The 13,302-nt window shown below is 39.6% G+C and overlaps 1 protein-coding gene across 1 annotated transcript in view; it reads left to right on the top strand.

Annotated features, from left to right (window-relative positions):
- The first annotated feature begins 1,488 nt into the window (after positions 1-1,488).
- Positions 1,489-13,302, top strand: part of EPC1 (enhancer of polycomb homolog 1) — a 60,471-nt gene continuing 48,657 nt past the window's right edge. The window contains 1 exon segment of the mRNA XM_074267066.1: positions 1,489-1,930. Within this exon segment, the coding sequence (XP_074123167.1) occupies positions 1,778-1,930 (153 nt within the window). The 5' untranslated portion in view covers positions 1,489-1,777.

Here is a 13,302-nt window from a genome sequence, read left to right as displayed (position 1 = left end):
CCAGGATGGGCCACAGGTAACCCAAGCTAGTAAGTAGCAATTTGCCGGAAGTAAGTCCTAACCCAGTAGTTAATGATATTGATCATATTTATTTTTATGAGACATGAGCTGTATACCCTGGGGAAATGAACTGATAAAACGTTTTTGTTGAGTGACTGTTTGGAATTTTTCTGCAAAACCAATCATGACGTGCTAAAACGGTTTTAAAGCATCTCAGTGGAAGGAGCTCTTGGAACACCTATTTAAGCATGTGGAATAACCTTTAAATGGCAAGTTTGCCTTCGAGCCTCATCTAAAGAGTTCCTGCTAATAAATACTCGCCCTCGAGTTCTTGATATTTTGGTTGGACACTTGTAGGTATTTTAGCATCCTTCTCACACTCGGCATATAAGGTTTACAAAATGTTTTGGCAGGAAGATGCCTAAAGAATAACCATCCATCCCGTTTACTTGGGAAGCAGCATTTTCTTCTCCAGCCACCAAGAAATCAGCACTTGATAACCTAGCTTTATGCCCCAGGAAACTTAGGGGAGTGGGTCGATGCTTTTGCCAAGATTAAATTCTTTCCGTAAATTGTCATCCTCCAGGGGGTCACAGTAGTTAATTTCTTTTCCTCTAGTTCCAAGGTGGGAAACGAATGTCTCCTAGAATCACGAAATAAAGCCGCGCGCTTCATCCTGACGCTTCCGCCCAGTGGCGCTCCTTCACTTTGGGCATTTCCCAGCAGCCGCCGAGCCCCCGAGGTTTGCACCCAGTGCAGGCACTTATTAATGCAGGCTTGCTACTTGACTGACTTGACGACCGTTTCATTTAGGAAGAAACTCCGGAGCTGTCTGGGCGCGCACGCGTCTGTGTGTGTGAATGTGTGCATGTGGATGTGTGTGTTTGAGTGTATCACTCCACACCTCCGTCGCTAGGAGGTTTTCTCCCCGAGGCCCCCCAAGTTGCTGGGCGGGCAGGAGGAGCGCGCCCCGGCCGCTCGGAACGATCGAGCTTCGGAAGGCTGCCCTCCCTCGGCGCCCGCGGCAGCAGCGGTCGCGCTCCCCCGCGGGCGGCGGGCTCCGGGGCGGGGGGCTCGGGGGTCGGGCCGGGTCCCCCGGGCTGGAGGAGCGGCCGCGATGGCCCGGAGCCCGGCGGCGGCGGCCGCCGGATCGAGCGCCCCTGCGAAGCCTCGGCAGAAAGCGGGGAACCGGGCGAGGGGCGTGTGGGGCGCGCTGGAGGCGGGGGAGCCCGAGGTCCCGGCAGCGCGGTCCTCTCCGGGCCGCGTCGGGAGGGAGTCGAGCCGGGCCGGGCGGGGGAGGGCCGGGGGGAGGGCGAGACGAGGCGAGGCTAGGCGAGCAGGCGACGGTAGCAGCCTCGGAGCCGGAGCCGGAGTCGGAGCCGGAGCCGGAGCCAGCCTGGGAAGCAGGGGTTGGCGGGGGCGCGCGCAGCCCGTGCCGGCGCCCGGCCTCGAGCCCGCGCTCCCCCCCTCCGCCGCGTGCCCGCGCCGCTGCGCGATGCAGTGTGGGGAATGGCTGGGGTTGGCTGAAGAGCGCACAGTGGAGTTTTAATGTCCGCCATGTTGGCCATGGCGTATTGAAGAGAGCGAGTGAGAGCGGAGCGGAGCGGCACAGGCACCCACCCTCCCGGCTGCTGTGAGGGCCCGGACGGCGGGCTCCACGCTCCGCCCCTCAAGTCCCCGGCAGCGGCAGGCGAGTGGGGACCGAACCCCGGGTTCTCCATGATCCCGCTGGCCGGGGCCGTTTCCCCAGAGCGGAGAGGTTTCTGCTGCGCCTGAGATGAGTAAATTGTCGTTTCGGGCGCGGGCGCTGGACGCCTCGAAGCCGCTGCCGGTGTTCCGCTGTGAGGATCTGCCCGATCTGCACGAATACGCCTCGATAAACCGGGCCGTGCCGCAGATGCCCACCGGAATGGAGAAGGAAGAGGAGTCGGTACGTGTAAACTCCCCTCCCGACCCAGCGCCAGGCCCCGCTCCCCCTGCTGCCTGCGGCGGCGACGGAGCAGCCAGCCCCACACAAAATGGCCGCCATCTTCTCTTCCCCGCCGACATTCAGTCGCCGGCCCGGCCTTTGCCCCGACTCCCTCGGCCTCGACCCCCGGCCCGCCGCGGCCCCGCTGGGCCCGCACCAGCACTGCCCACCGCCCCCGGCCGCTTCCACCCGGGACCCGCCGAGTTCGGGGGCCCGAAAGGCACAAAGGGGGTCACGTGACGAAGCGGCCGGCAGCCATTTTGTGGTCTTTAGTTCTTGGGTTGGGCCTTGTGCAGCGAGAGGGGAACGAGGTGGGGGGGTGGCGCGGGGGGGGGGGGAGCGGGGAAGGAGCGCTCGCCTGCAGGGCTCCCGGCTCGCCGCTGGGTGGCGCCGTCAGGTCGTCGGGGCCTCGCGCCGCTGCCGGCGCCCGGGCTGCACGCTGGGTGATTTTGCTCGGCTGCTTTGACCGGGAAAGCATTTCCGTTTCTATGCAGCTCCCACGTGGGGCTTCTCTCAAGGCCCCAAAAGCTCCTGTTTTCGCAGGACACCCCCTCGGAAAGGCCGGGCTGCCACGGGGCTAGCCTTGCTTACCCTGGCCGGAGGTCGGTTAGATCCGAGCTCGGGACTCCCGGGCCGGGCCGCCGCCTCCCTCCCCGATTCCCGGAGCGCCGCGGGTAAAAGCCATGCCGAGTCCCCTGGAGCAAGGGCCCGCAGGTGTGCGGGGAGGCTGGCCGGGGGAGGAAGGACGAGTCTGGCGGTGGTGACATCCCCGGCAAGCCGCGGAAGTGCCCTTCGGCCGCCCACTTAGCCTTGTTACTTTTTTGTGATTGCTGTAGGCCGGCCTAGAAGCACAGGCAGAGCAGAACTCTTTTCTTGGATAAGTGGGGTTCTGACGGGAGGCTCCTTACGCTCTTCTCGTCTCTTGCCCTCCTCCCCTCTTTCCCCCCATCTTTCACCGCCTCACTTGATGACTTCTGACCCTAAGGAATTGCATACCTTGGTTTTCAGGTACCACTTAAAACAGGGTGCAGTATATTGACAATTCCGGGAAATCAACGAAGCGCACATAAATGCAGCAGTTTGTGGAAGTTATCCAATTAGAACACAGTACTTTTAACAGACTTGTGTATTATTGTACTGTAATCTTTGCTTTAGTACTGTAATATAAAGCTTAAATTGTATAGTAGTGATTACACATTGTAATGTTAACTCAAAAAATAAAAAACTGATTCAATTGTTTTGGTTGCTTAGCATATTAAAGTTAAATAGTTGTGTATCAGTTGAATGTTAACTTTTTTTGAAAAGGAATAGTGTCGTAAAGCCATCAAATTTTCAGACTCTGAAGGAACCAAGTGTAGTGTGAGGCGTTAAGCTCTCACTGAGTTTCAGCACCTTCTCTGTGAGACAGTACCTCTGATTTTTACTTGTGTTAACTATAGAGTAGAATAGTACGATTTTTGTTTTTGATAAGTGATTTAAAAAAAATTAAAGTACTTGTGACTGCAGTTTCTTGTCTTTTTGTTTTATTTTTATTTATATATAGGCTTTGCAAATAATCTGATGTGGGGGAGGGGGTTAGTAGATATTAGTATTACACTATTTTGGAACCAAGAACAGACCCTTAATTGCCTAATTTGCTCAATAGATATCGCTTTTAGGAAGGTCTTATGAATTAATTAGGCATTCCCAGACGTGCCTCAATTTTACTGATTTTGAGTGTAACTGCTTGTTAAGTTGGCAAATATATTTGATTTCACATTTACAGTTTTTAGGTTTATAAAAGGAAATTGCAACACTTGCAACATGCAAGTTCTGTATATTTGCTCTACCTAGAGCATTTGCACAGTTGAAGGCAAAATTCTGTTTACCATTTATTTTTTCCCTTTCCATTTCGAGATTTGCCTGATAACCACTAACCAGAGAAAGACTTGACCTAAACATTAGAAGCTAGACTGAGGGGGAATGACAGCCATTGAAAGAAATTTTGTAGTGGACATACTCTTCCATCTTCAAATTTTAGTAACTGGTTTCCGTATTAAGCCTCTAGAATAAACACAAATAAGCATTATACCACAGAGAATACTTAGATTCCTTTAAAATATAGATTGACATCTAGTTTCAGGTGTTAGATACTACAGGTTGAATTGAATTGGGGTCCTTCAGTCTTACATTTTTGACAGGGTAAATGAAACTTAAAATCTCAATAGATTTATTTAATTAATAGAAAAGAATTTACCATTAAGCCTATCAAAATTCTCAACACCAGAAAAGTAATACTGCTGCTGCTGTAAATATAAGCAAAGCGATTCTAGTAAATATAGACCAGTTAAATACATTAATATGTTATTGCCATGCTTATTAAAACGAATACATTTTGGTGGGAAGTGGACAAAGATATTAAGATCTGGAATGGAAGTGAGATGTCTTAATTTAGCCTGATCTTTTTATCAGAAGAACTATGTTCATAGCTATTTTCTTTTGATTGTGATAGGGTTGAAAAGAAGCCCCAGTGTGTAAAGGAATTGGTTTCAAAGGATGTGACTGAGTCATCTGGGTGGACCAAGATGACTGAATTTAGAAACGCATTTATTACATAATCACCAACAGAATAGAAATACAGGAACAAATGAAACTGAACATATTATTCTACTTTTAGGTAGGGAGTTTGGCATGACATGTTCTTAAATAAAAATTTATGGACAAGTAAAAGCTTTTGTGTTTATGAGATCTTTTTTCACTTTATAAAGTTAATGTTTTGTGTAAAGATCAGAATAAAAAGTCTGGATATTTGAGCTTCTTTTTTAAAAAGCCAATTAAAAATCAGCTATTTTTTACACTGAATTAGGAAGCCAAGGCTTATGATCCCAAGGTTAAGGACATTAAAATTAGTGGATAGGATTAGGATATAGATTGATGGTAATAATTTTTTTCAGTGAAATAGAAGAATTTGTTTTAAAAACTAAGATATTTTACAGTGGCAATTCCAGATCTTAGAATCATAAAGTCTAAAAAGAGCAGGAGGAGACCTTGGAGATTATCTCCTAGAAACTTTCATATCCTGAACCCCCCTCTCATTTAATAGAAAAAATAAGTTTTACCAAAGAAGATGAAATTACTTGTTCAAGATTATTTAAGTAGCTTACATTATTGGTTTCCTATCCATTGCCCTTTCTATATTATGTGACAAATCTGGAAAAAATTAAATAAATAAACTATTCCTCTTCTCCCTGTTTCTTTTTGTTGTTAGTGAGCACTTGCTTAACTGTTGTGATAGTCTGTAAACTTTCTATATATCTATATGTGTTTGCATATATTGTTAGAGCATGCTTGCAATTTGGTGTACTTCATTTTATAGAGTTGAATTCTAGAACAATTTTGCAAATTGTATCATTTTTTATCTTGATGGTGTTTGTAAAATTGGTGCAGATTCATCCCTAATAAGAAATGGCATGATTTAGAAAGTGTAGATATCTGAATTTTGTATTTTAAAAAATTGGATTGTATATATATTCTTTTAGTAAAACTTCATATAATTCAAGAATGGGAGAAATTCTATTCCCCCTGCAGTTAATTGTGTTGATTTGGGTTTGTGGGATGGGAACATCAATGGTAATGTCACATTTGTCCTAACCAATTCAGCTTGTAGTTAACACCATCACTCAGTTGAGTTTCAGATAATAATGATCCCAACCTTTGATTTGCCAGTGCCAGTCTTCTCCAGCATAAAAGTTCAATTGAGTTTACTCTGTTACTTTATGAAAATCTCATCTTCTAAAAAAGTATAAGAGGAAAAGGTTTTTCTAATCTTGTTTTTCATTGAAACGAACCAAGTGAATCTAATTTTTAAAAGACAGCACTCTGAACTGTTTTTAAACAAGTAGTCTGATTTTTGAGGGAAAAGAGAAGAAATTTGTTGAGGGAAGAAGAAGAAAGCAAGTCTTGGTCCTGTGCTCCTTTGCTAAAAGATATATTTTTATATAATTGCAATTCCACTTTTGTAAATAGTTAGAAAATCTGAAATTATTAACTAATTCTTGACATAACATTAAATGCCCATCATAATCTGATACCACCCTATCTTGTCTGCTTTAATTCATACTCTTCTTATCCATAGATTAGATTATTCTCACATAGATACTGTTCCCTGTACTTTAGAATGTTTTCTTCTCCCCAGCTCCTAAACTCTGGTCATCTTATTTTTTTTAAATGATCTATTTTGTTCTTAAATTTCAATTTTTCAGAAACAAATATGTAAATATCTGTCAAACAAATCTCTGACAAATTTTGGTAACTGGGTACCAATCTTTAATTTTTTAAAAATTGTTTTTATTTTTAAAATATTGATTAGTATGCTTTGTTTTGTCATAGCAGACCATTGAACCAAGCCCTACTACAAAGTGTATAGTCTTCCCTTTTCTTCCTGGGCTGTCCTATCTAATAATGAATGAATAAAACAGAGAAGGGGTAGAGGAATCCCATTTAAGATAAATTAGCCAACACATCAGTGGTAGAGAAAACGTTTTATATAAAAGCCCAGTAGCATGACACTTATGCAGAAAAGGGGGGCATCTTCCCTGTCTTTTTGGAGATTAGCTTGTTATATTTAACCAGACTTCAGTATTATTTTCTTTCCAGTTAGATGATTGTAGTTATGTTTTCCTGGTTGTGCTTTGGCCACTCATAGAAATCTTTCCATACTTCTCTGAATTTTTTCACATTTGTGATTTTATGGAGCAATAATGTTTTGTTGTAATTTTAACTTCCCCAGTTGGTAGCCATCTACTACTTTGTTAATAGTTCGTTGCTACCACAAAAAGTGCTGTTATAAATATTTTGGTGTAAATGAGCTCTTTTTGTTTTTGCTCTTCTTGGGGCTTCTGGGTCTAAAGGTAGACCCATCTTAATTGTTTTCCAGAATAATTGTGGGACCAGCTTACACTTTTACCAATTAGTGGTCCCACTTTTCCATGATTTCTCCTTCATTTTGAAGCACTTTTATATAATTTTGTTAATTGTTTCAAGGTCTTTTGAGAACTATTTATATCTATCATCTTGTTATTTTTTAATGATTGACTCTTGGTATTTACTATTTTTTGTTCCTTTTGGAGGTCTGCAATTTTTAAATTGGTATCAGCTAGGATATAAAGATATCCCCTCCCCCCCAAAGTTGATAGTTTCCCTTCTTTGGGTATTAAATTTGTGCAAAAGCTTTTCGTTTTGATGAAATTGAGCTTACTACTAATTATTTTATCTTTTACTTTTATCCTTTTATTTTAACCAGAGCTATGATGGGTGTTTGATCTGGATCTTTTCTAATTTTTTCTTTTTATGGTGTGATTTTTAATATTTTTGTTAAATAACTATTTCTTAATAAAAAGGAGAGATATCTTTTTTTTTATAGTATGAAACATTTATGATAATAACATAATACCCATGTATTACCCATATAAACTATATTTCATTACATCCAAATAGCAAGAATTAGGTACACATTTTGTTTTTATTAAACATAATACTATCATTTTTGTACTTAATAGAGCTATCTATTCATGGTATCTGTGATTTCCTTTGGAATGTATAGTTACTTAGTGAAATCTGAGTCCAAAGGTGAGAACAATTTAGTTCCAAATTGTTTTCTAAAATGGTTAAAACAAATCACAATTGCACCAATAGCAAATGGTGCCTGATTTCTGGCAGCCCCTCCAATCTTTGTTAAATTGATGGCATTAAGGAAATCTTAGAATTCATTTCTTTCAATTTAAAATACTTGCATTTCTTTTATTAGTTGATTTTGGATGATTTCAGGTAATTACTGATGATTGTTTTAATTTGTTGTGAAATTTTTCTTAGAAGTTTTCATCCTATTGAATGGTATTTAATCTTTTTGTAAGATATTTAATATATAAATTTTTTAAAAAGTTATATATTTGTGATCTAATTTTTTGGGGGGTGTGACATCTAAAGTTATGACTATATTTTATATGGTTCATTTGGATTTTAACTTGATATTTTGTATATAATATTGATCTAAAACTGTTACCTGTCAGGCTTCTTTCCAGTTGCCTCAGTAATTTTTTTGAGGGAGAGGATAGAATAAAGTTTCTTCCCTTGATTTCAAACCCCTCCTCCCCCTTGGTTTTAAAGAATATATTATGCATTTGTTTTTAGATTTGCTCATCTATAGATACTTCCCCTGACCAACTTTTCATTGGATAATTTAGATGTTTATTGCTCTGTAATATAATTGGAGAATTGCCTAAAAACTTGTTTTAAAGTTTACCTGAAGTGCTTCTTTCTGATTCTCTACACTAACACCCTTGCCCTAAGTTTCCTTGGACTTGGATCTTTGTATCTTTATATTATTATATAGTACTCTTACGTTAAAGTAGGTAAAGTATAGGCCCTGGAGATATGGGAAAAAAACTTAATGTCCTGTCCTGGAGGAGTTTACAGTCTACAGGGAGGGGTTAGAATATGTTTTCATGTACAAATAGGTAAACAAAGTAGTATTTGGAAAGACTTCAAAGGAATATTGGAATTTTGTGGAGCTGGTAAAAAGAATTTGCATCCCAGTTGTGGGAGAGCACAGAGAGGTAGTCTGGTGTAGTGAGTGATAAAGACATTGGAATCCTAGTCATGAAAACTGTGGTTCAGACTCTACACAACTCAGACAAAGCTCTCTGAGCCTCTGTTTCCTCACTTGTAAAATAAGAGGATTGAATTCAATGTTAGTGTAAGAAAACTCTGAATCAATGATATTATATAACCTGTACAGAGGTTGGATGATGAAATGTCTACAGGCCACGTTTTAGGTTGTTGTGAGAAGAAGAATGATGTAAAATCAAACTTGGAAATATGGGGGGGGGGGAGGTAAGAATGACTCCTAGGTTGTGAGTCTGGATGAGGTGGCTCTCTTGATGGAATAAAGAAGTTACCTTCTTTGGAGAGGTTTAGGAGGAAAGATAATGACTTCGTTACAGATTTATTTACCATGCATATGTATATCCACTTAGAGGTAGTGTCTAACTGGTATTTGGAGATAGAGGTTTTAAGCCCTGGAGAGATGGTGCCTAGATTCAGCTACTTGGACAGTCATTTGCAATAAAAATGATAGTCACAGGTACTCATGAGATCTCTAGAGAAGGGAATGTAAGAACTACTCACATAACAGTAGAATATTGATAAGTGATTTCACCATGTGAGATCAATAAAGGTTGGTTGGTCCCTGAAAGGTAGTTTCATGAAAAGTCCCAACAGAAGAGAGCATCCAGAACAAGACTTTCTAACCTGGGATTCCCAAATTTGTTTTTCTTAGGAGGAGAGGGGTATGGTTAGAAGCATCAGATGTTGCAGAAAGGTCAAGAAGGGTGAGGACTGAAAAAATTGTCCAGATTTAGCAATAAAAAAGAGGGAGAAGAAGGAGTAGTGTTAGAGGGAGTGGTGCAGTGGAAGCCAAATTATGGGGGTGAGTATAAAATATGAGAAAGTGGAAGCAAGGAGTATAGTTAACTTTTTCTAGGACTATTGACTGAACAAGAGTTTTAGGATTTGGAGATGGTAAAATCTAGTGTTTAAAAGCTGAAATTATACAAGCAAGGTGTTCTTTGTCTATAAAGCTAGAATTCCCGAATGCAATCAGACTTACTATGAGGTCTTCAACTTTTAATGGAAATAAAAGGAGAGAATATAACATTTTAAAGTATTTTAAAACAAATATTTAGAATGGTTTTCTTGGAAAAACCAAGGTGTCATTGTTAAATGTTTGAAACACATTTACAAATTCAAGTTGATTATCAAAACTTGAAACCCTGTGGTTCATAGTTAACACCTTAATGTTTAGTCTTTTTTTGTTGTTGTTCCTTAAATTAATGATATGCACTGTATATATAGTTCGCTTTTATGCTCTGAACAAATGTAAAACTAGAAGTTTGCCTTATTTTCTAAGTATAAGAAGGGAATTTATTAATTTACTCTTTTTTAAAAAGTCTTTCCTTTTGTATATTATTATGGTTTCACATCCTTGACTTGGGACTGATGAATGTAGAGATATTTCTGAATTTTTATAATATTTATGTAATGGATTTAAGGCAAAAGAAAAAAGATCAATTTGTCTCTAATAATGAGGGTACAACAAAAATAATTTTGGTTAAGTTTTTAAGTGCCACTCCTACTCATAGCAAATTAACAGATTATATTTTTGTTGCAGCAAGATTGTACTGTTGCTGTAACTTGGAACTCCATTGGGCTCTGAGTCACCTGCTATTTTGATGAGATTATTGTATTAGTTGTGGGAATAATTGCTTTTTATATAGTGGTGATTTAGGAAGAATATCTTAGGATGATTTGTAGTGGGTTGTTTTTTTTTTTTTTTCCTTTTTGAGGCAATTAGAGTTAAATGATTTGCCCAGGGTCATACAGAACTAAGTGTCTGAGGTCAATTTGAATTCAGGTCTGGTGCTCTATGCATTGTGCCACCTACCTGCCCCCCTCATTTGTAGTTTTGAGATGGAATAATACCTAATATATATTTTCTTGGGAGATATACCATAACGACAGAAGCTGAATTTGAGCATGCTACAATTTATTTAGACACTGCTAGAAACTAGTTTTGGGAGCCTCCGTTCTACTGGAGAAACCTACTATACATATATTAGTGAATCAACAGGTATTTAATAAAAACTTTTTTTTCCCACTATGCCAAGCACTTTACTAGGCCACTTTACTAGGTACAAAGAATGTAGGCACCAAGAATGAAATAATCTATGAATCTCTTGGTAGAGAAAACATTTGATATTCAGGAATGAGGAAAGATTTCCTGAAGAAAAACTTGAGTAGCATCTTAAAGGAAGAGCTTATTCTGAGGCAAAGACACAAATTCTAAGAAGGAGGGCAGAGGCAGAGAGCAATAGGCCAGTGCAGATTTCAGAAAGTAGGAACAAAAGGAATGGCTAGTGAGAAAGATAGGTTGGGTTTGAGTCATATAGGACTTTAAAAGCTAAACAGAAGAGTTTATATTTTATCCTAAAAAACTCCAAATGGGGTCTCAAAGTGAGATATGGTCAAAATGACTCAAAAAAGAGGCAAAAGGAAGCCACTGTAGTTAGTTAAGTGGGATGTGGGTCACATGTTCAGATTTGCATTTAAGGAAAACTATTTTGGCTGCTTTGGAGTATGCTCCAAAGCTCACTGGAGCAGTGAGGTTTGTGTAGATGAGAAATGATAAGATCTGAACTAAGGTCACACTAACTGTGTGAGTGGAGAGAAAAAAGGTCAAACACAAGATACTTTGAAGGTAGAATAGGGCAAGATAGGGCAACTGAGTGGATTAAGAAAAAGTAAAGAGTATGAGATCTCTAACTTGAGAGACTGGAAGATGGTGCTATTCAACTGAAGTAGGGAAATTGTTAGGAGGAAAGATAATTTAGTTTTAGACACATTGTGTTTAAGAGGTCTCCAAAATATGGTTTAAAATCTCCATTAGATAGTTGGTAATAAATAACTGATACTCATGAAAAATAGTAGGGCTGGATATAAAGTATGGGAATCATTGTGGGAGATATTCATAGATGACAGTTAAGCTCATGGGATTTGATGAGGTAACCAAGAAAGTGAGTATAAAGGACAATATAGAGGGCCTTGAATAGAATTTAAAACCATGGAGGTTTGACTACCCAGTGAGGGGACATATTACCTATAGGTCAGCACTATCAAACATATGGCCCACCCATACTTGATTGTAGTCTGAATGAGATTGAAGTATAATTGGGAAACAGTTTACAAAATAAATATAAATGTAATAAAACATCAGTGATGTTACATTGTAAAACTCAGTCAACATGTGTCCTTAAGGATGTTTTGTATATTGATTTCTGGCCTCCCACAATTATAATGCTGAGCCTGTGAAGAAGACTGAGAAAACAACAAATGGATAGAAGTAGGAATGAATGGTGTTAAGTCTAGAGGAAAGTACTTGGTGATTAATGGGTCAAAAATGCAGCTCAAGCATATAAGAGTTCATATCTAGCTTTAGTACTGTTAGCTAAGTGACCCTCAGCAAATCATTCAGTTTGCCTTCTGTTTCCTCTTCTGTGAAATGTAGTTAATAAAAGTGCTTAATTCTCAGGGTATTATGAGGAAAAAATAATATTATCTATTTTGCATTAAAGTGCTAGCTATTTATTAACAAGCATTATGACCAAGGAAAGACACATCATCAGATTTGGTGATTAATTTATCTTAGGTAACTTTGAGAGAACAAAGTCTTTGGCATTTGACAAAAGAGATAAAATGGAGGCCAGAATCTAGGAGTTTGATTAAGAGAGGGAGGAGAATACAGGACAACTGTTTTAAGGAGATGATACCTTCTAATGAAGGTTTAGGGATTGGAGAAATAGGTATATTTGAAGACACAAAGAGGGAATAAACCAGTTTATTATCTAAAGATGAAAGAGAGAGGCTAAGTGAAATGATTGAGGTAAATCTTTGGATAAGATTGGAAGGAGTAGGAGTAAGTGTACTTTTAAAGAGATTGGCTTTGGCACAAACAAACAAAAAAAAAGAAACCATCTCAGAATGGGAGAAAAGAGTATGAGATGATGTCATAGGTTTTTGAAATGGGGGGAGGAGAGAGAAGAGATTGCATGTTGAATTATTTTCAGCAAAGTAATAGGTAAGGTCTTCAGCAGAAAAGGTATTGGGTAGAGAAGGCTTGGCAATAGCCTTTGAGGAATAGGGAATCAATGAGGGAAAAGTAAAGGGACTATCTTTCCACCACAAGCCTTGAGTTGAAGTTGGATTACTTGAATGTATAATGGATTATTAAATGTTCTTGAAAGCCAGAAAGGAATTTTGTGATTGTTCTTTTAAATAACTAGAGACCTTTTAATGTGGAACACAATATGATGCCAAGGGATTTAGGAAATTCAATTAGACTCATCGCAACAAATAGAAAGGTTTTATATAAAGTCCTAATTGTATTATTTTCCATGATTTCATTCCACCTTCTTTGTACATTTGTACTTACTATCTCCTTCTACCTGAAAATCAGATCTTCTCTCTATAAAAACCTTCTGGATTTACACATTATGTTTTCTATTTTCCTTACTGGATTAAAACTTGTTTGCTTATTAGTAACTAAGAAGAGACCAGATTTATGTCCCTATTTGTCACTAGTTCTTGTAGAATGGAAATTCGATTTTTCTTTTAAGCAATTATAATAATTTTATTGGATTTTCATTACATCAGCAAGTTTATTATCTGGCGCTGTGCTAAGTTCTCAAAAACAAAAGAAAGTCAGAAACTAGCTCATACTCTCTAGGAATTTACTTTTTAAT

The sequence above is a fragment of the Sminthopsis crassicaudata genome, chromosome 5 (genome assembly GCF_048593235.1).
Source record: "Sminthopsis crassicaudata isolate SCR6 chromosome 5, ASM4859323v1, whole genome shotgun sequence".
Lineage (NCBI taxonomy): Eukaryota > Metazoa > Chordata > Mammalia > Dasyuromorphia > Dasyuridae > Sminthopsis > Sminthopsis crassicaudata.
Note: the sequence above shows the minus strand (reverse complement) of the source record. Positions and strands in the feature narration are given on the sequence as shown.